Source organism: Plectropomus leopardus, chromosome 8, assembly GCF_026936395.1.
Source record: "Plectropomus leopardus strain MGB_pleo_1.0 chromosome 8, ASM2693639v1, whole genome shotgun sequence".
Classification (NCBI taxonomy): Eukaryota; Metazoa; Chordata; class Actinopteri; order Perciformes; family Serranidae; genus Plectropomus; species Plectropomus leopardus.
This window is the reverse complement of record NC_142183.1, coordinates 33591051-33618191: the sequence shown is the minus strand read 5'-3', so window position 1 is coordinate 33618191 and position 27141 is coordinate 33591051. Positions and strand designations below refer to the sequence as shown.

The 27141-nt window shown below is 37.1% G+C and overlaps 2 protein-coding genes across 3 annotated transcripts; one reads left to right on the top strand and one right to left on the bottom strand.

Moving 5' to 3' along the window:
• Nucleotides 1–533: 533 nt before the first annotated feature.
• hvcn1 (hydrogen voltage-gated channel 1) lies at nucleotides 534–12748 on the top strand. 2 transcript variants are annotated; one of them, XM_042493863.2, is made up of 6 exons: nucleotides 534–689; nucleotides 3003–3217; nucleotides 10072–10176; nucleotides 10252–10483; nucleotides 10954–11066; nucleotides 12218–12748. In XM_042493863.2, the coding sequence occupies exons 2-6, from the start codon at nucleotides 3044–3046 to the stop codon at nucleotides 12272–12274; spliced, it is 681 nt and encodes a 226-aa protein (XP_042349797.1). In that variant the 5' UTR covers nucleotides 534–689; nucleotides 3003–3043; the 3' UTR covers nucleotides 12275–12748. The 2 variants fall into 2 exon arrangements, with proteins under 2 accessions (XP_042349797.1, XP_042349798.1); XM_042493864.2 differs by having other exon boundaries at nucleotides 544–689; nucleotides 3035–3217.
• Nucleotides 12710–25646, bottom strand: LOC121948463 (tectonic-1-like). The gene is made up of 14 exons (XM_042493862.2): nucleotides 25339–25646; nucleotides 23792–23909; nucleotides 22889–23022; nucleotides 21686–21843; nucleotides 21478–21580; nucleotides 19930–20042; nucleotides 18185–18205; nucleotides 16894–17028; nucleotides 16339–16464; nucleotides 15824–15912; nucleotides 14800–14937; nucleotides 14555–14708; nucleotides 13058–13189; nucleotides 12710–12956 (listed from the first exon to the last, which is right to left on the bottom strand). Exons 1-14 carry the CDS (start codon nucleotides 25628–25630, stop codon nucleotides 12810–12812), a joined length of 1860 nt encoding a protein of 619 aa, XP_042349796.1. The 5' UTR covers nucleotides 25631–25646; the 3' UTR covers nucleotides 12710–12809.
• Between the last annotated feature and the right edge of the window lie 1495 nt (nucleotides 25647–27141).

The following is a 27141-nucleotide window of genomic DNA, read 5'->3' as shown; positions in this document are numbered from 1 at the left end:
CTCAAAAAACAAAACAAAACACTTAACTGAAATATTGGATTTTAACCCAAAACAAAAAAATGAAATCACATGAAATCACGTCATCACTTTCGTTTCAAACGGATGGGGGTTAAAAGAAAGAGGAAAGAAAGGTCATAACAGGATGTAAAGCCCTGTGGGAAATGCTAATGAGGAGGCATCCTCTTCAGATCTGTTGTCATGCCAAACTCCTTCCAAAAATTCCTACATTTTATCGTAATTGCTTTGTAAACAGAAACATGTGCTCTTTAATTACCAGACAAGACTTTGTCTGACATGCATTAGAGCCATATTGCTAATCGGCTCGTATATAATCTCTCGAGAAGCATTTATAGTACAAAATAAATAAATAAAGAAAAAATGTGCCTTTTGTTGGATTTGTTGTAACAATGCTGGAAATGGCTTTTATTGTAATTAGTGTATTTTATTTTGGCAGTTTATACATAAGCAGTGTATCATAAATAATATGACGGTTTTTTCTATAATGTTTACAGCTTAGTGAATCGACATTAACCCTGTGTTTACATGGAGCTCGACAGGACGCTGTGTGCGCAGACCACGACGGGGTTTGGTTTGAAGAAGGCGGAGGCGGAGTTTTCCTGCTCGAACTTTGCAGACTTCTGTGCTTGAGAGGATCAGAGCGCTTCAAGAAGCAAAGTGGAAAGAAAAAGGTAAGACATCTAATCCGATATAACTGTTCCTCAGGTCAAAGTAACGGCGTCAGGCGTGACACGCTAAAACGTTTGTCCCTCGCGGAGCTCACACAGTTTAACGTGACTGTCAGTGAAAACGCTTGGTTGGCAAAAAACGACCAAAACGGATGTTTTTATCACGAGTTGTAGCCTCCTGTCCAACAGCTGCGAAAAGTTAGCAGTTAAAGTAGACAGAGACAGGTTGTCCTCACAAACTGCAGCACTAAATCTCTGCAAAGTCTGATGGGAAATGTTGGGCATTTTCTGGAAGCGAGAAGAAGTCACTTTAGTGTCTTTAAGTGTCTGAGTGCTGCAGATTTACATCCTTAAATGCGATTATCTCAACACTTTTCCTCCATATTTCCGTGGAGGGATGCATGGGTTCAAATCTACGTTTGGTGTGTTGTTTGTAGTATTGTAGGGGAGACCGGGGTTTGTTGGCACACAGCTGTTTTGCTGTCCTGAGAAAGTCACAGAAACATCAATGTAACACGTTTGCTTTCTCGACCTGCACTCCTACGTAACAACATCAAAAAGTTAAGGTACTATAATATCAAAGGTAAAACCAAAAAAAAAAGGAAAGTGGATTTGTGGATTTGTCCAACTGTATAACTGTGTTAGATAGACAGCAGTGGAAGATATACCCAGCTAACAGGGGAACGTTGCCACAACATTGACTAACGTTACCTACAAGTTGCAATAATGTTTTAAAGAAAACATTTTAATTTAATGTTCAAAGAATGTTTTAAGGATGTTGTCATTTCAAATAATATTCCTGTAAGGTTAAATAGTGATTAAGATGTAACGTTATAACTGCAACATTCTGAGGACATAAGAGGTGACAGATCAGAGAATGTTCTTTTTTATAAAATTTTCCCACAGTGTTACATGAGAACAAAGGAAGAGCATTTTCAATGTAACATTTAGAACTTGTTATTGAGGCCCTAGATTCCAGAACATTAATTTTTTTATCAATGTGTAATGTAATGTGATATTTTAACAAAAAAAATAAATAAAAAAATAATAATTAAAAAAAAAAAAAATATATATATATATATATATATATATATATATATATATATATATATATATATAGTATGTTTATAGAGAACATTACCCTAACTTTAAGAAGAACATCCTGGGACTTAAAGAAAAGTTGCAGCTGAAAATGTTTCTAAAACATTGCATTGGTTGCATTGTACCAGAATGTTTTTGAACCAAAAGATGCTAGATGGGAAGTATTCGGTTCCCTTACCATAGTAAAACTACTAATGCCACATTGTGAAAACACTGATACAAGTTAAAGTTGTGCATTGAAAATATTACTGAAGTAAAAGTAAGTAAGCAGAATCAGGGAAATGTATTTAGAGTATGACAAAAAAGTTAACTCTGTTAAATGTTAATGTTTTCTGGTTCTTGTACTATTTTTTTTCTATTGATAACTTTTTTAAATATAACTATAGCATTTTAGCATACTGACAACCAGCCCTATGATTGGGCTTGTTGGGAAGAAATGCACAACATGACACCTAATTGTAGAAAACATTTGTGCACATTAAAACACATTCATTTCCACATAATTTGCACCTGGGTAGAATTTTCTAGGATATATTTTTACCAGAGAAATATGTAAAGGAGTGAAAAGTGTGCCAACCAAACCCGGTCTCCCCTAATTAGACTTATTCACCTGTGTTGTTTGAGTCAAAAAGCTGTTGGTTGGTAAATTATAGACTCCATAATCTCCAAGCCCTAATTCCATTTAACTGTGTGGAAAGAGGATGTAGTGGGGGTTGATCTGCTTTAAGAGTGGGACGGTTTTTCTATTTGGAGGTGATGTCCTCCACCTCAACTGTGAGCAATCTCGTGACTTTTTTCCCGCAAGTAGCCCTTGGACTGTGAGTATGTGTGTGTGTCGCCTCCAGCTTCCTTTTGACACAGACTGGGATGCTTTGCTTTCTCAATAACATGTCGCAAACCTAAAAAAAGGAGAAGCAAACTCAGATTGTCTAACATATGGAGAAATCTGCCCAGATGCTGACAATTACACAGCTCAGGGTGGCTGACGGTGAAAACAGTTTCGCTCTGGCTGTCACTGACTGGCATTAGTCAGCAACTTTTCTAATAATTTGGTTTTGCTATTAACAAGCTGCACGGCCAGCCAAAGGCGTTTTCTGAAATAACAGAAAAAATATTTTGTAAGTTGCATGAGAAACAGGTGTGTAATGTCGCCGTGCAGCTCTTGATGACATCTACATTTGAATTAAAATGAACATTTCCATTCTTCCCTCTGAGGTGAGCTGAGGTGGTTCACTCTTGTCTTAAAGCCTGCCGTCATGGCTCGGTACCTGAGCTATTTCACCACTGTGGGCGATAAGGAGCCGCTCCAGTGGGAGGATGTAGAGCTGCACGCGGCCAGCGAGGAGCTGAGTCCAGCCACTGGCCAGTTTCCAACAACGCTGACCTTCAGGGAGTCATTGCAAAGACTCTACAGCTCCGAACGGTTCCAGGTAGGCCAACCCAGTCTCTTCAATGCATCCGTGGCTAGGGCAACGCCAGATCATTTTGAAAGCAATGTTTTATGTTTTTTCCACACATCAATGTCACTGATGTGGATACACACATAATGCTCATCAGCCCGAGATGCTGGTGGGAATCTCACAATTTTCATCCGATTCAGGGGGCCATGAATGGGCTGAGCAATATGGAACAAATACATCATCATGATATTTTTTACACAAATAATCTCAATATCAATTTTGCAGCACTACTGTAGGTATCATGTGCTTTCACAAAATATTTACACAATTTTGATAAATAATCGTCAGTTATTTGGATATAATTACTAAATTGGTAAAGACAAATATAAGAACATCTAGAATAGTCTGGTAAGTTTAGAAAATTATTCCATTTTTAATGCAGCCTTTGACACCAGGAAAAGACAACACTTCAGATTTCAAGTTACCCAAAACAGTCTTTTCCCTTGGTTTACTGGTTGGGCTGGATGAGGATGGTTTCCCGAGGGACCCCTCCCTGGGTCCCCTATTGCCAACCAAAAAAGAAAACTTAAATAATTCCCCATTCTCCATGAGACTATCAGTGTTTGTCAGGTGACGTATCACTCGCAAAAGCTGCACTGCTTTACAGTGCACTAAACCAAACACATGAAGAATGCTCCCTGCTCGCTCTACCCTCTGTCTGACTGTGAGTGTGTGTGTGTGTGTGTGTGTGTGTGTGTGTGTGTGTGTGTGTGTGTGTGCGTGTGTGTGTGTGTGTGCATCAGGGTGAAGCCCTGCCCAAGAAGAAGAAGAGGAGAACATTTGACAGCGACGCAGTACAGACTGAAATATAAATCAGATAAATCATCACCAATTTTATATGAAAAGCGACCTTAGATGACTTCTGTTGTGATTTGGGGCTGATATATGAAATTAAAAAAAAATTGATTTCACTCTTGGGGAATCTTATTTTCAGGGGTGCACCCCTGGTATAATGCTAGGGAAACCCTGCAAAATATTCAAAATAGACAATATCTAGTCATATATCACAATACCGATAAGATATTGATAAGATATAAGATATTTCTCAGCCCTGTACCTCATGATGTGATTGTAATTATTATCATTATTATTATTACATACTTTTTTTGAATAACATACTATACTATGACGTTTTTTTCATTTGTGGACGACATACTATACCGTGAGATTTGACATAATTTACTATGAAATTTGTATCATTATTGGAAAACCTACTATACTGTGACATTTTTAAATAAATTTAAATGATATATTATACAATGACGTTTTTCTAATTTGTTGAACAAAATACTATTACGGTTTTCTCATTTTTTTTTGCCCACACACTATACTATGACATTTTTATCAGTTTTTGGATGACATACTATAGTATGACATTTTTTATCATTTTCTGGAGAGCATACTATACTAGGATGTTTTTACCATTTTTGAATAACAAAGTAAACGCTGACGTTTTTGTCATCTTTTAAACGACATGCCGTACTATGAAGTTTTTATCGTTCTTTGAACAACATACTGTACTATGATGTTTTAAAATTTTTTGGACAACGTACTGTTCTATAACTTCTTTTTATATTCAATTTTTGAATGACATAATACTACTATGTATATAATATAATATAATAATACTATGACATTTTCATCACGCTTTGGAGGACATACTAAAGGATGACTTTTTTTTATTTTTGGAAGACTATGTACCATGGAGTTTGTTTTATTTTTTGGAAGACACACCATGATGTTTTTAATTCTTTTTTTTTTTTAAACATACTATACTTTGACGTTTTTATCATTTTTTTGATGACATACTAAACTATGACGCTTTCATCTTTTTTTGATGACATACTATACAACAACATTATTATTATTTTTTGGACGACATACCATACTGTTTCTATCGTAACATACTGTACTATGATGTTTTCAATTTTTTTTGGACAACATACTATTCTATCCTTTTTTTTTCAATTTTTGAACGACATAATATACTTTGACATTTCCATCACACTTTGGAGGATGTACTATAGTATGACATTTATTTATATTTGGAAGACAGTGTACTATGATGTTTTTGTCATTTTTTGGAAGACTTATTATACTATGACATTTTTATGATTTTTTGGATGACCTACTATATTTTGACTTTTTTATCATATTGTGGATGAGATACTATACTACGATGTTTTTAGTATTTTTTGGATGACATACTGTACTATGAAATTTTAAAATTTTTTGGATGACATAATGTACTGATGATTTTACCATTTTTTGGACAACATAATGTACTATGCGTTTTTTTTCCATTTTTGAATGACATGCTATACTATGACATTTTTATCATTTTTTTGTATGACATACTACACTGACATTTTTTTATGGGTTTTTTGAATGACATACTATACGGCAATGTTTTTGGGCCATTTTGGGACATTGTTGAAGACATACTGCACTATGCAGTTTTTTTCAGTTGTGTTTGACAACAAACTATACTATGATGTTTGGGGTCTTTTTCGATGACATACTAATTTGTGACAGTTTTGGGCCATTTTAGGTCATTTTTAAAGACATACCTTACTAAAACGTTTTAGGGTGGTTTTCGATGACATACTGTACTATGACATTTCGGGGTTATTTTTGATGATATATTATACTATGAGATCTTTGGGCCATTTTGGGTCATTTTTTTATGACATACTATACTAGGACAGTTTTGGGCCATTTTGGGTCATTTGTCAAACGACATACTATACAAGGTCGTTTGTGGGCCATTTTATAATATTATAATAATAACTTTTTTTATATAGCAAAACACAGGTTTACAAAGTGCATTGACAGAAAGGAAAAACAGAATGAAAGACCCAAACACAGAGGAATCCCAAAACACATGCAGATAAACAAAACAACAGCATATATATACATATATATACATACATATAAACATATACATATACATACACACAAACACGCACAAACAAACACGCACGCATGCACACACACACATACAACTTTTGGTGTTGGTGTTGGATTGTTAAATGTAGATTGCACTACATTCCTTTTACTTGAATGAAACAAACTTTATATCAGACTGTAAAACACAGATTACCAGTTAAGACTGGACTATTTTTGTTGGGGAATAATGCTCTGCAGTGTATACCCTGCCGTGATTGAAGATGATTAAATAAAATATTGAAATATAAATGACAAAATGTTATTTTTAGGTAAATTCGTTGTTATATTAATCGAGTAATAAAAAGATAATAGTTAGATCAATTAAAAAAAAATTAATAGATCAATCGATAAAAAAAATAATCAGCCCTACATACTATATTATGATGTTTTTTAGCCATTTGGGGTCATTTTTGTCAACATACTATACAACAAAAAAAGACAAAATTTGAGATGATGAAAAAAGGGCTGAAAACTACATACTATAGCATGTCAATACATGACAAAGTATAGTATGTGGCTAGGGCTGCACCTAACGATTATTTTTTTATCGAATAATCAATCGATTTTTTTTTATTAATCAATCGATTATTTTTTAAATTGATCTTACTATTATTTTTTTTTATTACTTGATTAATATAACAACGAATTTACCGAAAATAAAACATCATCGCCAGAGCACGACTGAGAGCTGGCATCAAGAAGGCTGAGAGGAGACATCAGCAGAGACTGGCAAGAGACCTTAACAGCAACAGCACTAAAGACATGTGGCAGGTCTTTCAAAATGTCACAGGCTACAAAAGCAGGAGCGCCCCCATCATATGTGAGGCCATGCTGCCGGACAAGCTGAACACATTTTATGCTCGCTTTGACATCCTCAATAAGGACTCAGCTGTGAAGTCTACTCTGCCTCCAGAGACCCGGCCACTTTCAGTGACCACAGCAGATGTGAGAAAATTCCTGCTGAGAGTGAATATAAAAAAGTCCGCCGGCCCCAACAACATTCCTGGACGTGTACTAAAAACTTGTCCCATCAACTTGTTAATCTCTTAAGTGACATTTTCAACATCTCACTCTCACCATAGTCTGTTCCCTTCTGCTTCAAGACAGCCATCATCATTCCTGCACCTAAAAAGTCTACTGTGTCTAGTCTTAATGACTACCGTCCTGTGGCTCCTATCCCCATCCTGATCAATGTTTAAAGAAACGACATTTTAGCATGGAATGTCGAAAAAACATGCAAAAACATCATAATATAGCATGTAGGAAAACTGACCAAAACGTCATACTATAATATTTCGAAAAATGTCAAAATGTGAACTGGCAAAAAAAAGGGCTGACAGCCACATAGTATAGCATGTTAAGAAACGTCATAGTATAGAATGATTTTAAAAAATGTCCAAAAACATCATAATATAGCATGTTGAGACATGTCATAGTATAGAATCATGAAAACACATCCAAAAACATCATAATATAGCAGGTCAAAAAAATGACCGGAAACACCATACTATAGAATGTTGAAAAATGCCACAATATGACATATCCAAAAAACAGCTGAAAACTACATAGTATAGCATGTCGAGACACATCATACTATAGAATGACGAAAAAAAACGCCTAAAAACATCATAATATAGCATGTTGGAAAAATTACCAAAAATGCCATAGTATAGTATGGCGAAAAATGTCAAAATATGACATGTCGAAAAAACAGCTAAAAACCACATGAAATAGAATCTTGAGACACATCATAGCATAGAATGATGAGAAAACCTCCAAAAACATCATAATATAGCATGTCGAAAAAAAGGCAAAATATGACGTCTTAAAAACAGCTGAAAACCCCATAGTATAGCACATCGAGACACATCATAGTATAGAATGTTTAAAAAACATCCAAAAACATCACAATATAGCATGTTGAAAAAAAATGACCAGAAACGCCACACTATAGAAGAATAGTATAGAATGACGAAAAAAATGTCCAAAAACATCATAATAAAACATGTCGAAAAAATGAACGAAAATGTCATAATATACTATGGTGAAAAATGTAAAAATGTGACATGTCCAAAAAACAGCTGAAATCCAAGTAAAATAGCATGTTGAGACACATCATAGTATAGAATGATGAAAAAAAATGGCCAAAAGCATCATAATATAGCATGTCAAAAAAAACCAACCAAAGACGCCATACTCTAGTATGTCGAAAAATGTCAAAATATGACATGTCCAAAAAACTGCTGAAAAGAACATAACATAGCATGCTGAAATATGTCATACTTTAGAATGTTTAAAAACATGGCCAAAAACATCATCATATAGCATGTTGAAAAAACGACCATAAATGACGTTATAGTTTGCCGAAAAATGTCAAAATGTGACATGTAAAAAACAGCTAAAAACCACATAAAATAACATTTCAAGATACGTCATAGTATAGAATGTTGAAAAGAAAAACGGCGAAAAAAACAATCAAAAACATCATAGTATAGTACGTCAAAACACGTCATAGCATAGTATGTAGAAAATATAGCCAAAACGTCACAATATGACATGTCAAAAGAACTTTGGAAAACGTAATAGTGTCATGTTTTTGGTTGTTTTTTTACCACATAGTGGGTTCATTTTTGATGACATACTATACCATGATGTTTTTGGGCCGTTTTCAGTCATTTTTGATGGCATACCAAACTATGAAGTTTTGGGGTCATTTTTGAGGACATGGTATACCATGATGTTTTTGAGCGATTTTCGGTTATTTTTGACGATATATTATACCATGCCATTTTGGGTCATTTTTGGACAACATACTTTACTATGGCGTTTTTATCATGTTTGGGACGACATATACTATAAAGTTTTATTATGACGTTTTAATTATTTTTTTAACATTTGACACTGACATTTTTATGATGTCTTGAACGACAAGTATACTAAGACTTTTATTTAAATAATTTTTTAATCTCAAATTTAATTTTTAATTATTCTTTTAATAGACCCACGATATTATGACATTTTCATCATTTTTTCAATGACATATTTTACAATGTGTGTTTTAGAATACTAAAACTATACATATATGTGATATATATATATATATATATATATATATATATATATATAATTTTATATATATTTTTTTTTTTTTTTCATGACATACTATGACTTTTCCATCACAAAATATTTCAGGACTTTTTCGTCATTTAATGAAACATTATGTCATAACATTCTATACAAGGACTTCATTCATTTTTTATTCCACAGTATACTAAAATTTTTGCTGTGTAATTTCTTAACATACCATACTAAGACATTTTCCTATTTGATCATCAACATACAATAACCTGGATTTTTCTTTTGATGTACTATATAATAGGGCTGTACCTGACTGAGAATTATTTAAATTGAATCAGATTTTGCTGTTCAAAACAAATATTCGATGATTTGTTTTGTAATTCCATGTAAAGTTTTACAGTTTTAACAAGGCTCAGAAATACAGTCCTACTGCTGACATTTCAGTCAGAGGTTTGATGTGTCGTGTGTCATGTGTCTCAGTGCATCTAAAAGTCAAGGATGCTTCCATGGTAGGACCGGTCCTTCCAAGTCAGGTCTGACAGAGGCTAGGCAAGATATTCGGTGAGCACACAGTGGGACAGACTGGCAAGTCCCAAGCTGTGCGTCACTGACGAAGCCTCGCCTTCAATACCAACAAACTGTGGATACCTCACGAACACTGAGGATACACACATATATCTGTGAGGGAAGGACTCGGTCATCAATAGAGTTTTAATGACATAGCCTCCTTGAAATCCAGCCAATTCAGGATCCTCTTTTGACTCTGAGAAGCACCAACTGTCTGACTTTGCTTCCAGGTGTTGGTGGTGTGTTTGGTAGTCCTGGATGCCATCTTTGTTCTGGCGGAGGTGCTGATAGATCTGTCCATCATCAATGTGAAACATGGCCACATTGCTCCAGAGGTAGGACACAGATTACAGATTACTTACATGAAGCTATCTTCCTATACTTCAGTTTACTGACAGGTGTTTTTGCAGGTGTTTCACTACCTGAGCCTGGCTCTTCTCACATTCTTCATGGTGGAGCTGTCTGGGAAGCTGTATGCTTACCGTCTGGAGTTCTTCCAGCACAAGTTTGAGGTGTTTGATGGTGTGGTGGTGGTGGTCTCCTTCGTGTTGGACATCGCGGTCATCTTCCTTGAAGAGGCCTTCACTGGGATGAGTCTCCTCATCCTGCTGCGACTCTGGAGGGTGGCGAGAATTATCAATGGTCAGTGGCACTTTGTCTACAAGCATGTACACAAACACCTCATCAAAAAACCTCCTAATAAATACTGTACTACTGTGGTAGTATCTGTAGAGGCGGTTTGTGATGATGTTATATTGGATTGTAATATATTGTAAACTCTTTCCTTTTTTCCACCAGCTGGTTCTTAAGGGACCTATAGAGCTTTTTTTTTTTTTTTTTTTTTTGCACAGGGCCCCCGAGCAGGTTAATCCGGCCCTGGCATTTGGCAGTCTCAGTAGCTAATCTGTGGGGCACACTCACAGAAAAAAGAACAAAATTATATACATTTAATAAAGAAGCATTTCAAGCAAAAAAAATGTTATTTATGGCTAAATACATCTTTGGTAAAATAGTTTTTAAATATCGTTATTTAAATTTGTAAATACAGAATACATAAAAATAATACTTACTAGGACCCATGGTTGATCATGAAACTATGGACCTCCCTGTAGGTATCCTGGTTTCAGTGAAGACGCGTGCAGACCAGAAGGTCCACAAGCTGAAGGAGAGCTATGACCACCTCGTTCAAAGAGTCACAGAGCTACAGGAGCGCAGTGATAAACTGGTGAGTTCCAAAAGCTGCTTTGTACCAGATCAGAAAGGTTCACATGAACTACAGTGAAGAAAAATTCATTGTATGAGCATTCGTTGTATTATTATTATTATTTAAAGGAATTATATCTGTGGTGTCCTCAGGGCCTGTAACTGAGACATTTTGACACCTGTGAATCTGGGGTCACACGTTACACCATGGTTACATTACCTAATCATTGTTGCCTTGGCAGCGACTTGCCAATGGATGCCACCCACTTGTCACTCAAAGGGCCACACCCTTAAATATGCACTCTTGGAGCCAGCCTCGAGTGGCCATTTGAGGAACTGCAGTTTTTTGGGTACTGTGGCCGTGGCTTTATTTTTCTCAGAATGTACCAGTGAGGTTCAACAACAGACTGACTCCTCTCTCCAGGGTTCATACGGTCACAGAAAACCTGGAAAAAGTCATGGAATTTGCAGATAGTTATTTCCAGGCCTGGAAAAGTTTTGAAAAATGAAATATACCATGCAAAACACATTGTGTTCAAGGACCATTGGTAATTTTAAAATCCAATGATCATTTTAAAGGTTTTTTTGTTTTGTTTTGCTTTTTCAGAAAACATGCTCATGGGTTTGGAAGGCATGTTTTCTTCAAAAATCACCAACATTTTTTAATGAAAAAAGAAACTTCCAAAGATTTTAAAGACAAGAATGGACAGAATTTTTAAAGAAAACATGCCTTCCAAACCCACGGGCCTGTTTTCTTAAAAAAATCATTGGCAAGATAAATTAAACATACAGCCATTTAAAGTTATATGCCCCCATCCCCAAAGCCAAAATCATAAGAATGAGTCCCCCCCAGTGCTTAAAAATTGTTTGACATGCCTTCCCTTATTTTGCACCATCCCCTCCCCTCTTATCAATAACAAATAGTCCCTTAGGTATATTTTAATAAGGTCTAATTCATTATTTTGAAAATGATGTATTTTCAAAATAGCTATTATATAGTCATGAAAAATAAGAATAATGGAATAACATCATTGACTATATCTACTGTATAATAAGTATCAGTTGTTATTTCAGAGAATGTATAGTCTTGAAAATTTGCCTCAAAGTCATTGAAATGTCTTGGTAAAAGTGTGTATGAACCCTGTCCCTCTGTCTGTCTCCATCTCCCCTCAGGAACAAGAGAACCAGAAACTTCAAGCCCTCCTGAAGAAGAACGGCATAGACTCCTAACTCATTGCGCTTACTGCTGTGGAGCTGTTGTTTATTGTCATTATATCACGTACCTTTCTGCACTCTTTTTAAACAGAACATTCCATGATCAACTTATATTTTAGACCTAATTTCAATATTCCTACTACTTTTTCACAGATCCTTAAGCGTTGATACATTACCTGTAAATCTTTTTTTTGAGTAACTGTAACAGTAAATCCATATTCAGGTGTCCCGACATTACACTGATGGAAGCCAGGAATGAAAGCCAGATATTCAGATGCTACTGGATGCTACTTTATAAAGCTACAAGGCCGCTGCCTTAATTTCACAGTAAATATTTGTATCATTCCTCACACTGATGAACTGTACATAAAGTTAAATGTACATCTGCTTTGTGAAATTTAAGTACTTAACGTTGTGTAGAAAAAAAGAAAACACAAAGATGTAAATAAATGAATTGATTTCATTTATTAAAAAAAGTTTGTTAAATAATCTTTGTACAAACTTCCTATATACATTATTCACACAATTTACAGGAGCACTGTTGGAGCGTTCAGACAAAAGGGAAGAAGAAGTCAAAGGGCAGTTTGGCATTGATGGTGGGCGTGGCTCTGTAACCAGGAAGAGCAGCAGCAGAAACTGGTATGAAGGCCACAGAGCTCCTGATTGGCAGGAAGCTGCTGCCTCCAGACAACATGTCCTGTGGCAGGACAGGACAGGACCGTCAGACACAGGGGAAATCATCAGATGGCATTTTTTTGTATTGAAATCCGAAAGTCTTTATGAAAAAGGGCGTCTTACCAGACTGGTGGTGTTGCTCTGGATGACTTCTCTGATGCTTACAATCTGAGGTTGGGGGTTCACCAAGGATCCATATTTGGTCCATTCAATTTCTAAATGAAGTGACAGCGGGATGCTGCAACTCTGTGCTTCCTGCAAAACACAAACATAAAGCATATTGCTGTCTGTTCAACAGAGTTCATACAATATGCTTGAAGTAATTTTAGTTGTATCCCAGAACTTAAATTTCTGACTGTCAAATTCAACATTTCTTCACTTGGGTCCTTAAAAAATACTTGAATATAATCAAGAGAACAGAATGACATTTTGTTTATATATTTTTTTATAGATATTTTTGGGGCTTTTTCAATGCCTTTACTTGATAGGACAGATATAGCATGAAAGGGGGAGAGAGAAGGGGACACAGTACATGGGGTGTCTGCTCTGAGCCACCGGGCGCCCCATCATTTCATTTTTTAACGAGAAAACAAAGAGTGACCATGGTTGCAGATATTATTAGTAATTATTAGATCTGTGAAATTATTTTTTTTAATTGATTGCTAAATTTCGCATTTTTTAATCACGTTCTCAATTCCATTTTTTTGCATTTCAAAACAGTTTTGAAGTACATTTTAACAAAAGCAATTCTTACCAGACTGTCTTCAGTCAAATCACACAGTCATGGGTAGCAACAGAACCCATTTTCATCAGACATTTTAGGACAGAGGTCAAGAGGCCGCTGTGAAATGGCTGTGCCATTTTTCAATCATCAAAATATAGCCTAACTCTATAACGTTATTCCGCCTCCTTACAGAGAAGCTAGCTGCAAAACAGGTCAGGCATTTTAAAAAAAAGCACTGAAGAGGGACTTGTGTTTTTAAATCTGGCTTAGGTGAGAGACATACAACTTGAAAAGGTAGTATTTTATAAAAATTTTAAATAAAAACATCACACCACAGCCACCCACCTCCTCTGATAAGCACAGAAACTAAACAATGTCCTGCTGTGGACAGGGCCGCAGCAAAACGTATTTTAGCCACCTAAAAAAATAAATATCAGTTTAATCGCACACTATATTGGAATATTTTTGGTGTTTTTGATATAACAGCTTCAAATCCCTATCGGTTAGGGGTGTTTTACAGCAAGGTAGAGTGGTGAAAATATTCTAAATATATAGAGTACACATAAACTGATACTGATTTATTTAGGCGGCTTAAAACAAATTAATGAAGGCAGAGTTTACTCAGCGCTGTTTGATCAGCCTGTATGTAGGCCTATGTAACGCAGCGGTTTTCTACCCTTAGATTATTTTAAACAAACACTTAGGATTGTAATTTGGTCTATATCATAAACTGGATAAATCTTGACCACGAGTCGGACGTACTTCCGTTACTAAATGTATTCTTCCCCTGTGCTTGTATTCTGGGACGACAAGGACAACAGTGTATGGGCCCTGACACTTCATCAGTCAGAAACAGGATTTTGCTAGACCTGAGACGCTTCTGTTTTCAAACTCACCGCAGGATTGAAGTTGCTCATGATTGGCACCCAGTCCAGTGGATATTCTAATGGGGAGTTTCCAAAAGAAGCCACATAGAGAGCACGGTGCGGTCCTCTCAGAACATCCAACAGCACCTGAAAGACCAGGGAGCAGTTGGCAGCATCCTCCAGTCTGCAGAAACAAGACACAGATGTGTTAAGACATCGGGAAGCATTGAACCTGACCATAGTGACTAGATTTTTTCAATCTAAGGCTGTCATGCCTTAATGTGCAGCCGGACACAGAGTCCACACCGAACAGGACAGGGGAGCGTTGATGTGGACCCTGCAGACAGTCCTGGTCCTCGGCACTGTGGAGAAGAGACAGTGTGTCTCTGGGGTCGATGCTTCGAGCGATCCCTGTGAGGACAACTGTTAAGGACAAACCCCGGACCTTGTAGAACATCAGGATATCTCTTTCTCATCAAACTCTCTCAAAGAAGCCTTAACACTTTGCTGCTGCTACAGATTCATACTGTGTATGAGGCTGCATTCATGTGATGCCGGAATAATTGGAACGACGACTTTCCCACTTTGAAAATTCACTTGAACGGCCTCTCGTGTTGGAAAAAACGAGATAATTTCATTTTGGATATTTTGAGAGTTTTCATAGCATTTATTTGATAGGACAGCTAGAGATATGACAGGAGCCTCTGAATATGGGACGCATGCTTTACAAACGGACCTAACCAGCACCCCCCCGGAGATAATTTTATAGCATGAGCTGCCGACACGATGTCATAAATTCCTAAACGTGGCGGGCAAAAATCAAGGTTTGGTCAATGCTAAGAAACTTTTTATTTAATTCACACATTAAATATCAATTTCTGATCACATGTAAATTAATATTAACTGTTGTCTATGTATAGTGACCTAGATTGGTTATAAATTTTATTTTGTTTCGCATAAACCCTGAAAACAAGTCAAGTAAAGATATTTTCAAGCTATATTTTAGTGGCTTTAAATACATATCTTTGAAATTATGACTAACATTATTCGTTTCCTTTACTCTTAATTGTCATGAATAAACTGGGAACAGCTATCGACATCCTGTTTAAATGCTCTTAGCATTAAAATGCAACCCATCCTCTTTGTAGCTTCCATGTTGTTCCCACTTTACCATCTTGAAACACACAAACAAGTCGGAAGAATGACTTCCCAACTTGGAAACTGTGACCTACTGACATTGCATGAATGCAGCACAAGTCAAGGTGAGGGGAGTCCAGCGTCCAGGCAGGTAAAGGATATTCTGCTGTTTTTGTTCCTGACACAAGAGGCAGTCCAACCACATAACCTGGATTTCCACTGTAGTGAACGGCCACCTCCTCCCCATCCTCCTGTTGAAAACACACAAGATAAAACAAATTACTAATATTAAGTCTCAAAAACAAACATTTTGTACATTTTTAGTTTGCGCAGGACTTAATTTATTTTCACTAAATCAGAGCTTTAAAAATGTATGTGTGGATATTTTGTACCACCCCTCACTGCTGTAAGTCTACAAAATCATTTTGCAGTTTTTTCTCCAAAAAAAAAAAAAAAAACAGGATCAGACACACTTAAACCCTTGGGAAGGGTGCTCTTCCATGAAGTAAGCGGGTTTTTTTTTGTACAGCGCTTTGATTCATTTGTCACTGTATTTGTGTTTTGACATCAGCAGAAGCTTTGACCCCTCTGCCAAAGAAGCTCTAAATTATCATCTCAAGTAACCCATTTCTTGACATCATTACATGATAGGGAGACAATTCAAGTTGAGACACTACCTTGACAAATGTGATGTGGAACTCCTGTTGCAGGGTCAGTGCTGCTTCACGGATAAATCCAAGCACCAGAGACACAGACGCATTCACTATCTCTCCTGCTGGGTTGTACCTGATCACATAGGCAACCTATGAGACAAATTTGTCTTATTAGTTCAAAAGACAATGACTTTTTGGGTTAACTCAGGCGCTTCAACACAAAACGCCGTTGATAAGCTACAAACTACCCAGTGCAATATTAAATAATAACACCACACAGAACAAGTGTCATCAAGCAACCAAAGTCAGCATCATCATAGGCACACACAGAGCCAAAAGTAAGCTAAGAAAACTAGTAATCAAACAAAGCTGCTAACAACAGCAGATGACAGCACACAGAATGACACGTAATGACAACGATTTAAGCAAATAAAAGCTCAGGCTTTGAACTGAAGTTTTACGGTATATTGATATATTGCCCAGCTCTACCTGAAATATTTTTACATTTGCAGCTTTTTTAATCCTCAACTACAGGAGGGTCCCTTCAGACAGTCGTGTGTTGGAGTGTGTTTGACTCACCTTCAGCACCACATTAGCACAGAGGCTCGGCTGCAGGAGAACAGAGTTGAGGTTTTCTCCACCGCTGATCTCTAGCTCTGTCTGAGTCCCATCCACAGACTGCAGGACGACTGAAGCCACGTCCACACGAACAACCTCCAACAGCATCACAAACATGCACATTAGTCAGCTTTTATTAAAATCCACCCCAAATCTTGCAGTTACATAGGTATTTTGCTGGGGATTGCAATGCAGGTGGATCTATCAGTTCAGTGCTTTGGTCCAGACTGAGACATCTCTGCAGACATTCATGTTCCACTCATACGGTAGTTTTAAACTGATGATATTCCCATCAGCCTTTGCTATTCTTTGTATTCAGTACTAGTTAGCATGTGTTAGCTCTCTGTATTATAATTGTGAACCAAAAAATCATTCAGTCAAGTTACAGAGCTGCTAACATGGCTGCAGACCTTAAGTCATATTTCAGGACATTCCATGCAGCCGTCCATTTCTCTTACAGATATGCCAGATATGGGGTCATTAAAGCACAGATTAAGTTTCATGTTCTGACTGATTGATTTTCATAACATCCTTAAATGTATGGATATCAATGAAAGCTGGGGGGGAGTATTTTAAACAATCTACAACTCTACCAGTATGTTTTGAATAAATTGTTTTGATGTGGTGATGATGCAAATGGGGCATTATGTGAATACTTCCCTCTTCTCTGTAAATGTAAAAATGTTTCCTGTCCTCACATTGCAGCAACTTTTTCTGTGCAAACTTGTTGCAGTATGTGGCATGTCACATGTTTTTGGGGGTTCTGTCTATTATTTGCGCAAAAGGTATGCCAGCGTCTTGCTAAATTTCCTAGTTAGACATGTTCATGTGAAAATTGTTTACACAGACTGCTCTGTTATTTTAAAGCACCCAATAACACCTGCATATTCCCAAACTTCCATCAGGTCATTACGGAGTTTGGAGGCTCTACTGGGAACTAAAACTAAATCCAGGAGCGCACCTTCATCTGTATCAGCTGACTAAATAAATCAACTAAAATATCTCTTAGTGTAAAGACATACTGTAGACCTCTGCACATCATAGTTTAACACACAAATACAAAGGCAATATTTTGGATTACTTTTATTTCAAAAGTCTTGTTATGAAGTAGCTTTTAATCTTCTTACTGGACTGAAATAATTATTTGCTTATTAAAATAGTTGTCAGTTTTTGTGTTGATCAACTAAATACGGATCTAAAAACGGACTAAAAACAGATCATTTCAGAGTGAAAGAAAAGAAGGCATACTCACTGCAGCATCTTCAGTCTTCCCCTGTAGAGTGAAAAAGATTTATTTTAGCATCTTTATGTTAAAATCAACTGATTCTTTATTTGAGGGGTTTTTCTGTGTTTTCAGCATTTACAATACAGGAACTCATTTGATCTTGTGCTTATGAACAAACATTCATGTTACCAAATTAGTAAAAAAAAAAAAAATAAAAAAAAAGAGAAGTTGACCCGGAATCATTTCCAGCTACCAGAGATATTTCTTGTAAATGTCCATGAGTGTAGCAGGTAGAAGAAAAAAGCTGCAGATCCAGAATGGAAGGTTGACAAACAGTGAGCCCACCAAAACGTAAATTACAACAATAAATGGACTTCTTTGGGGCGCTCAGTAGCTCGTCTAGTAGAGCAGGCAAAGGCTATGTCCTTACCCCAGCAGCCACGGGTTTGATTCCAACTCCTCCTCTTGCTGCATGTCATCCCCTCTCTATCCCATTTCACACTAAAACTGCTCTTTCAAATAAAACCCATAAAATAATATTTTAAAAAAATAACTCAGCTATTAAGTACACAAAAGACTTGTGTGCTGTAAATTAAGCAGACTGTCCCTTTAATCTCAGTGTATGTTCTAATGTGTATTAAAAATCATTCACTGATGATGTCTGAGAGAGTTAAGCCTTGTCCACACAGACAAGGTATTTTTCTCTCACATGCACTGTTTTAATAAAAAAAAATCTGTCAAAAACAAAACCCTAAACACAAATAAAGTGCTGTGAAGAGCACATCAAACTACCAGGCGGTGATAGAACTGCAACCCTGAAGATACACAAAAAAGAAGAAGCTGTTGGTCAATTATAGGCCTGGGAAAAAGCTATTACCAGAAGGCTTTCTGAAGCAGTGACCTCTGTCATTCTGACGTCTCTGTTCCTCAATATAGTGAAAACAGTAACTTTACATATCTCAAAACTCCTGTTAGAAAGGTTAGAGCCAGCACTGTGTTGGCCACATCCGTCATATTATTAGTGACGTCTGACAAAGGAGATAACAGCACACACTGTGACATCTCAACTCTTCTCTACACATCTACACTGAAAACAGTCTGTGAAAAACTGAACAGTTTTACAAAAGATCCACAGTGTGTGTGCGGATAAAAAGCCAAAACGCATAAAAAAAACTGTTTTCAGATAAATCCTGTGCGTGTGTGAATAACTCCTAAGAGCCTAAACACATGCCACATTTTTTGAACCTTGAAATCTATTGTTTCTATTATAGGAGGGCTCCAAAGGCAAGAGTGATGCCTCACAATGTGCTAGCTTCCTTAGCGCATGTTTTTCAGGGTGCGAAGGCTGTGCATCGAGACAGAGTTAACTTTTGGAACGCTGCAGCAGGCATTGAACGTCATGTGAAAGAAACCAATCACAGCCAGAGGATATATTTTTCTTCATCTGTAAATATCATTCTATTTATGGATAAGAAGTGAATGATTTAAGTGCAAGGCCACCCTTAACTTCACAATCTCACGGACAGTATTTTAGGCCTGATACACACTCCAAAAACAACTGCTGGAAGAACATCTGCTGTGCACTCAGGATTTCTGGTCAGCAGGCTATGATACAGTGCTGGTTACGGTTGCTTAGCAACCTTAAATGCCTCCACACTTTTTAAAGTTGTCACAGAGTAGGGCAGTTAAAGACGGGGCATGTGTCCTGGCCTTAAGGAGTGTTTGAGGGTGGACGCAGCAGCAGTGTGTGTCAGAGTAAATATGGGACTCACAGCAAAGAGCAGGATGTCGGTGTAGGTGTCCATGCTGAGGGCCTCCAGAGAGCTGCAGTCCTGCTCCACAACCACACGGCGGGAACACACACTGCTCTGATCCTTCAGGAACGCTGAGGATCACACAGCAACAACACACACATATAAAATGAGAAACACTGTTTCTTTTAAGCATGTTTGAAATACGAAATTACAATAATAAGACGGTAAAGAGGCTTGTTTCCTAAAATGTCAGACCACTCCTTAACAAATAAGCACTCTGTAAGCTGTAGATTTGAAAGAAACCTTAAAAAAATAATGGCATGTGAAAATAAAAGTATATTAATATGACTAAATAAAAGCATGAAGTATTTTCTCTGTGTGTTTCTGAAGAAGCAGAAAGTCTGCTGTATAAGCCACATGTTCCCTGCTGTGATTCAAACCTTTACTGCGTACTGTGTTATTGCATTTGTTTGTTGCACTTTGTACTGTCTGTTGTAGGTTGTATCATGAGAACAGTCAGGTGACATATCCATGAGTGTGACTGCAGGTCCAATCATAAATATAAAATCCTTGTGTTGTTAAGAGGTGCTATGACACTGTTGAGGTGTTGCAACTGCAGTTTTCATCAGTGTTTAAGCGAGGACAAATTAAAATCTACCTGTCTGTATAAGGCCACCAAAGGTAACAAAATCAAACAGACAAGGCAGAGGTCAACATGAAGCATTTTTTGGTTTATTATTATTATTATCATTATCATTATCATTATTATTATTATTATTGTTTAAAGCATGAATGGCTTCAGCTGCTGTTGCCTGACTGAGGCTGATTAAACATCTACAGGTCAACAGCTTAGTGGTAAGGCCTTTGCACACCAAATCAATATTTTCCTCTCAACCATGTTTACACACCAACTCCAAAACTTTTGTCAATATTCGAAGTTTTCAGAACCGTTTGAATTTTTTGCATTTTTGCATCTGTTACAACTCTTTGAGCCTCATTCAAAACACTTTTGTTTCTGTAATTTAACATAAGTACACCCTCTTGTGTTCAATGTACAGAAATGCATTTCTCTACAGATGTTTCAAACAGCACCACAGACATGCTGTCCACCCTTATGAAATATGCACATGGAGCAGCAGAGTGACAAAAACAGGACCAGTGATGCATGATGACATATGAGTGTAGAGGCTGTCCTGCCAGGTGTGTAGACAGTTTTGTGAAATATTTTGTTATAAGACATATTAATTACTATGAATACACTCTATATGTTACACAGCTAGCATGCTACCAATGTCAGCTAAGTATGCTGTCAAACTTTTCACTTATTAAAACATTCATACGTGGAATTAACTGAATAAAGCATCTTATTCAATTCACTATCATGCTAACTTCCCATTGCACAGGGTGCATTTAGTTAATCTATAATCTACTGCATTTTATTTTATAAATGTAAGTCCATTTACCATTTAAGCATCTATTATTATCCAATAATTGTCACACAACTGCCACAGTGGCCATGACTGAGCAAAAGTGACACTGTTCCACATTTAAGTGCACAGAAGTTACCTGCGGGACTGCTGTCCACACAGTCAGCAGTGACACCAGGAGCTGGCAGCAGGAGCGTCCCCCTCTGTCCCCTCACTCCTGCTGTCACCATCACGTCCCCATACTGAACCAGAAACCAGCAGCACAGAATCAACATCGCTCTTTCATGATAATTACAAATAATCAGTGTGAGACAAACAAGAGTTAATTCTTTAAAGCAGAGACTTGCCTTGTATCCAGGAGAAACCTGGAGCTCTGCAGCAGCAGACACCGGCACACCTGAGCTCTCCTCTGAGCCGAAAATAAAGCTGGTAAACTGTTTATAGAGGGAGTCAAAGTTCCTGTCAGTTGGGAGAGCAGGCGAGGGATGAGAGAATCCGTCAACACCTGGACAAAATCAAAAATAACTGTGTGACATGACTGCATTCTGTCTGTGGTCTAAATCAGTGGCCATACACTGATATTCTAAATATCTGTATTCTGAAAATTAGAAAAATAACACCAGACTCATTTAAATTTAGGTTAGTTTACATATAATACCGACCAGTTGGCGTAAGACTTCAGTACTAAGTGCTATTGTCTTTGAAAATATTTCAGTCGCAGGTCTTTCAGCTTTACTTTATAAAAACGTACAAAATATGTCAGGTAAACAACAACAAAAACATACATGAGAGCACAGATCACTGACATTCTGAAAAGATCATGGTAAATAATAACAATAAATAATCATAATATCAATGCAAACATCAATAACAAACACAGACAGAAACAGAAGCAAACAAGCAAAAATAATTCATATTCATATCACATCAGACGGTTTCGCCAAATAAGTTTTTGTAATATTCTAAAAGTCTGCTGCTATTTTTTTGTCGTTTGGAAGAGATGAAAGTGTTGAAATCAATCAAGAAAAGACGAAAACAGGGTTGTGAGATAGGGCTGGGCAATATAAAGATATATCATATTGAAATATGAGTCTATATATCCTCTTCAATATTGGATATGTTAGATGACGATATGGAATAAATGGTGTTTTTTCCTGATTTTAAACATTGCATTACAGTAAAGTTATGTGCTCTTCTCAACTTATCAGACAGTTCTACTTGTTTTAAAACTTGCCTTTACCCATTTAATCATTATATCCACATCACTTATGATTATTAATCAAAAAATGGTGCTGTGTAAGTGTATATGTTCTTTCTACAATATTGTCACATCAAATAGAGAATCTAGTTAAAAAAACTGATTCTGTCTACCAGTTCTAGCATTAATGACCTACTTTTGAGGAGATTTAAAAACATTGAAATATATATTGTGAATTGAGATGGAGCCTAAAAATATTGCAATATCATTTTTAGCCCATATCTCCCAGCCCTACTGTGAAACCAAACATTTTTGATCCGAATGAACATCACTTTAAATGAACAGGACTTACGGCTCTGTGAGTAAATGCAGAAGATGTCATAATTAGTCTCCTTCCTGACAGCGGACTGTAGCTCGGAGTAACCGTCCATTGTTGTCCCTAAAGAGTAGGACGCCACATCGTGGCTGCACAGCTGCTTTGGGCCGCTGCAAAAAATAAAAAAGAACACTCAGGATGAGCCTGTACAGATATAAACATGTTGAATTGGAGAGTAATTTTCATACTGATACACAACAGACAAAAAAGATCATTCAATCTGTCCATAAGCAAGCACACAATTTCATTTATAGATATGGTTTATTTACAAGTTAACTGTGCTTCATGAAGTAATCTTATTTTATAATGATATAATAATAATAATAAACTTTATTTATCGAGCCCTTTTCATACAAGTAATGCAGCTCAAAGTGCTTCACAATAAAATAAATGCAACACAAAAAACAAGACAATCAAAAGGCATGTTGATAAACAAGATATAAGAGTCAAAGTACAAAGTACATAGACCAGTAAGAACAGTAAAAATAACTGATGAGAATTGATGTAAAATAATAAATACAGTTAGAGTTACATTAATTAAAAGTCAGACTAAATAAATGTTTTTTTTCATTTAAAAATGTTCACAGAGACAGCTTCTCACATGTTTTTTGGAGGGGTATTCCATAATTTTGGAGTATAATAAACAAAAGCTGCGCTGCCCAGTTTCTTGTGTATATAATCATGCTTATTTAAAAACCAAACAGCAGAAGATCTGAGAGCTCGTGAGGGATTATAGAATGACAGAAAGTCTGCAATGGAGGCCGGCCCCAAATCAATAAGAGCTTTAAAAACAATTAAAAGAACCTTAAAATCTATTCTTAAAGATATGACTGAAATGTACAGTATGACCCCTTCCTGTGGACCAGGTTGGACACTTACCTGACAGTGTCCACGGAGCAGCCGGTGAACAGAGACACCTCCTCACTACACGCTCTGTCACAGCAGCAGTTGACATCACACACGTCCTTGTGCTCATCACAGGGACACAACCTGTCAACTGAAACACACACAGCAACACTCAGGTTAGACAGACATTCTTTAAACAAAGCTGCTTCATCCACCTGTCTTGAACAAAGCTACCTGCCTACACCTTCTTCTTATAGAGATATGGCCTTGGTTTAGTGATATCCTGTGTTAACATATATTAAATGGCCATGTGTCTGAAATGTGTGTATATGCATTTTACTATAATATATGGGATATGTCTACGTATGCTTGAGTATGAACCAGTTGAGGGGAACCACCAGAGCCCCGCGATACGATACTATCATGATACTTAGGTCACTATACAATATCATTGTGATTTTAAATGTTTTGTGATATATTGAGTATTATAACATATATTTCTATCTTTTGTGATTTATTACTTTTTTCAGGTCCTATTAAGGAAAACATTTAAAGGAATCTATTTTAATCTATTAGGATAAAGTTTGTCTTACTTTAATCATCAGCAAAATGTATCTAGTGGACTGAAAAAGCAATTGATATTATTGATTGAGTAGACTACCATAAGTTTTATTTAACTTGGCAGTATTAATAATTTATGTAGTTAAAAAAACAATACTTTGCTTCTAAATATAGATAAAATACTACCATACAATTCAAAATACTACCATACAATTCAATCATTCAATTATTTTTACTGAAACCAGAAGCACCAAAAAGGAGGTTACATCAGCACAGTGAACAAACAAAACAAGAAAGTAAAACAAAACAAACAAAAACAATTCAAAGCAAGAAAAGATCTGGAAAAAATGCCTGAAAATTATGAATAAACTTCACTGGACATTTTTCCCAAACTTTTGAAAAAATAGTCTTCTACATCTACAGATCTCTTTTTTTGCAACTTTCTTATTTTGTTTGTTTGTCTTCCCATGTTTTTCAATAAAATAAAGCAATTTTTTTGCTCAGGTCTTGAGAGATTCAATAAATGATTTAATTGTATTCCCATCTTTGCTGAGCAAGTTTTGTGTGACAGGAAATAATAGCCCATCCCATAAATAGACCCCTGTCCCAAAAATAAGCCTGCTAAGGCTATTATTCGCTACTATTATTTGTTTTATTGTATATTTAATTGTTTTCAAAGCACATCATCTTTATGTGACGATGCAGAATGTTTACATACAGTAAGCATGTATTGCATATATTGTTTGAGTGTGTGTGTGTGTGTGTGTGTGTGTGTGTGTGTGCAGTTAAATGTGCAAACTCCATTTTAACATATCTCAGTTTAAAAATGTCTGGATGAACACCAGAGGAACACATTTACTTGTTTCGTTTTGAGTTGTCGATTGATGACTTGTCACTAACTGGCACATACTCTACAACAACCATCAACCACAGAGGCTTTATAAAGCACAGAGCTAAGCTAGCTAGCTATTAGCTAAGCTATTACACGAAGACTTAAGAGGGTTAAACAGTGTCGTTACCGCCGGTGAGAGGAGTGAGCAGGCGGCCGGAGAGGGGCAGCGGCTCGGCGGGAAGGCTCGGCTCAGTGGTCCGCGGTGTGCTGCTGGAGCTCGGTGTCGATGTGGTCCAGTCAAACTCTGTCGGCTGCACAGTTGTATAGCTGTCAGTAACGTTGTATGTGACGTTCTGCTCACCAAACGTCGTGTTCCAGTTGTAGCTTGTTGTACTTTCGTTCGTAGTGACGGCTGAGAACCACAAAAATAAGCAAAAGAGCTTCAAAACAGACCAAAGTAAGGCGGCTGCGAGCGCCATCTTTGTTTAACCGTTGCTAGGATTCTTCTTCTTCTGGTGTTCCGCTGATGTGTTTCTGCTTGAAGCATTACCGCCACCTGCTGTCCGAGGAAGGCACTGCTCCACTCCAGATAGCTCAGACCATAGCTAATGTAATGTCATGTAAAATATAACATAACATAACATAACATAACATAACATAACATAACATAACATAACATAACATAACATAACATAACATAACAGGGAAAAACATATTTATAACCATTTATCAGAATTACATATATAAAATTATGTTACAAAAATATATTCTTTTACTTTTTTTTTTTAAACTAGTTTTCAAGTAATATTCTTGTAGGCTTTTGACTTTCTTGCTGATTTCAGCTAATTTCTTATTTTGTTGCTCAATCAAGCCAGTTTGCTCAGGCTTTAAAGGGTTAAGACTTGGATCCACTTGATCTTAACCATGACTTTCTCAGCACAGCAGAAGTCTTCTCTTACAAATGTGTTTTTGCAATTTTTCATTGGTTTTACTTTTTTTTTAAACACAGATCTCATACATAGACCCAAAACCCTGTTGTTTTAAAATGTAATTATACACTCACAGATAACCATGTTAACAGCACATGTATTTTTCTAAATTTATTACCTTTACATTATCAAATGACAAATGAGTTGCTCCTCTGACCGAGGATGAGGTCTCCAGACTTCTTCTGAGCTCAAAACCTACAACATGTCCTCTCGATCCAATACCCACCCGCATCCTGCAGACCATCCTGCCCACTATCAAACCTGCAGTCACACACATTGTCAATTCCTCCCTAAAAACTGACACTTTTCCTGCTACTTTTAAGCAAGCCCATGTCACCCCACTGCTCAATAAGCCTAATCTCAACCCCGCCCAGGTTGAAAACTACAGGCCAGTCTCACTTCTACCATTTCTGTCGAAAATACTGGAGCAGTATTTAACCAGGTCTCTGAACACTTGCGGAACAACAACCTACTTGACTCCTTTCAGTCTGGCTTCAGGTGTGACCATTCCACTGAGACTGCACTCCTGTCAGTCACTGAGTCACTGAGACTGGCTCGAGCTGCTGGTCAATCCTCTGTCCTACTGCTGCTGGACCTGTCTGCTGCCTTTGACACGGTGAACCATCAAATCCTCCTCTCCACACTCTCTGAGCTCGGCATCTCAGGTTCTGTCCTATTGTGGTTCAAGTCCTACCTCACAGGCAGATCCTTCAGTGTCATGGCGAGGAGAGGTGTCTAGGTCACATGGCCTATCGACAGGGGTTCCTCAGGGGTCGGTGCTTGGTCCCCTACTCTTCTCTCTGTACACCACCTCACTCGGTGCAGTGATCCGCTCCCATGGTTTCTCCTACCACTGCTATGCTGATGACACTCAGCTCTTCCTCTCCTTTCCACCTGATGACAGAACGGTCTCAGCTCGGATATCAGCGTGTCTGGCTGATATCTCCACATGGATGAAGGAACGCCACCTTCAGCTAAATCTGTCTAAGACCGAACTCATG

Excerpts from the sequence above, each read along its gene's own strand:
- LOC121948463 (XM_042493862.2), bottom strand. The coding sequence starts at position 25,630 with ATGGCGCTCGCAGCCGCCTTACTTTGGTCTGTTTTGAAGCTCTTTTGC. Across the intron at positions 21,844-22,888 it reads CTGCATTTACTCACAGAGCC|GTGTTGACGGATTCTCTCAT; the intron begins GTAAGTCCTGTT and ends GATTTTGTCCAG. Across the intron at positions 18,206-19,929 it reads CCGACATCCTGCTCTTTGCT|GGGAAGACTGAAGATGCTGC; the intron begins GTGAGTCCCATA and ends TTCACTCTACAG.
- hvcn1 (XM_042493863.2), top strand. The coding sequence starts at position 3,044 with ATGGCTCGGTACCTGAGCTATTTCACCACTGTGGGCGATAAGGAGCCG. Across the intron at positions 10,177-10,251 it reads ATGGCCACATTGCTCCAGAG|GTGTTTCACTACCTGAGCCT; the intron begins GTAGGACACAGA and ends GTGTTTTTGCAG. Across the intron at positions 10,484-10,953 it reads GGTGGCGAGAATTATCAATG|GTATCCTGGTTTCAGTGAAG; the intron begins GTCAGTGGCACT and ends ACCTCCCTGTAG.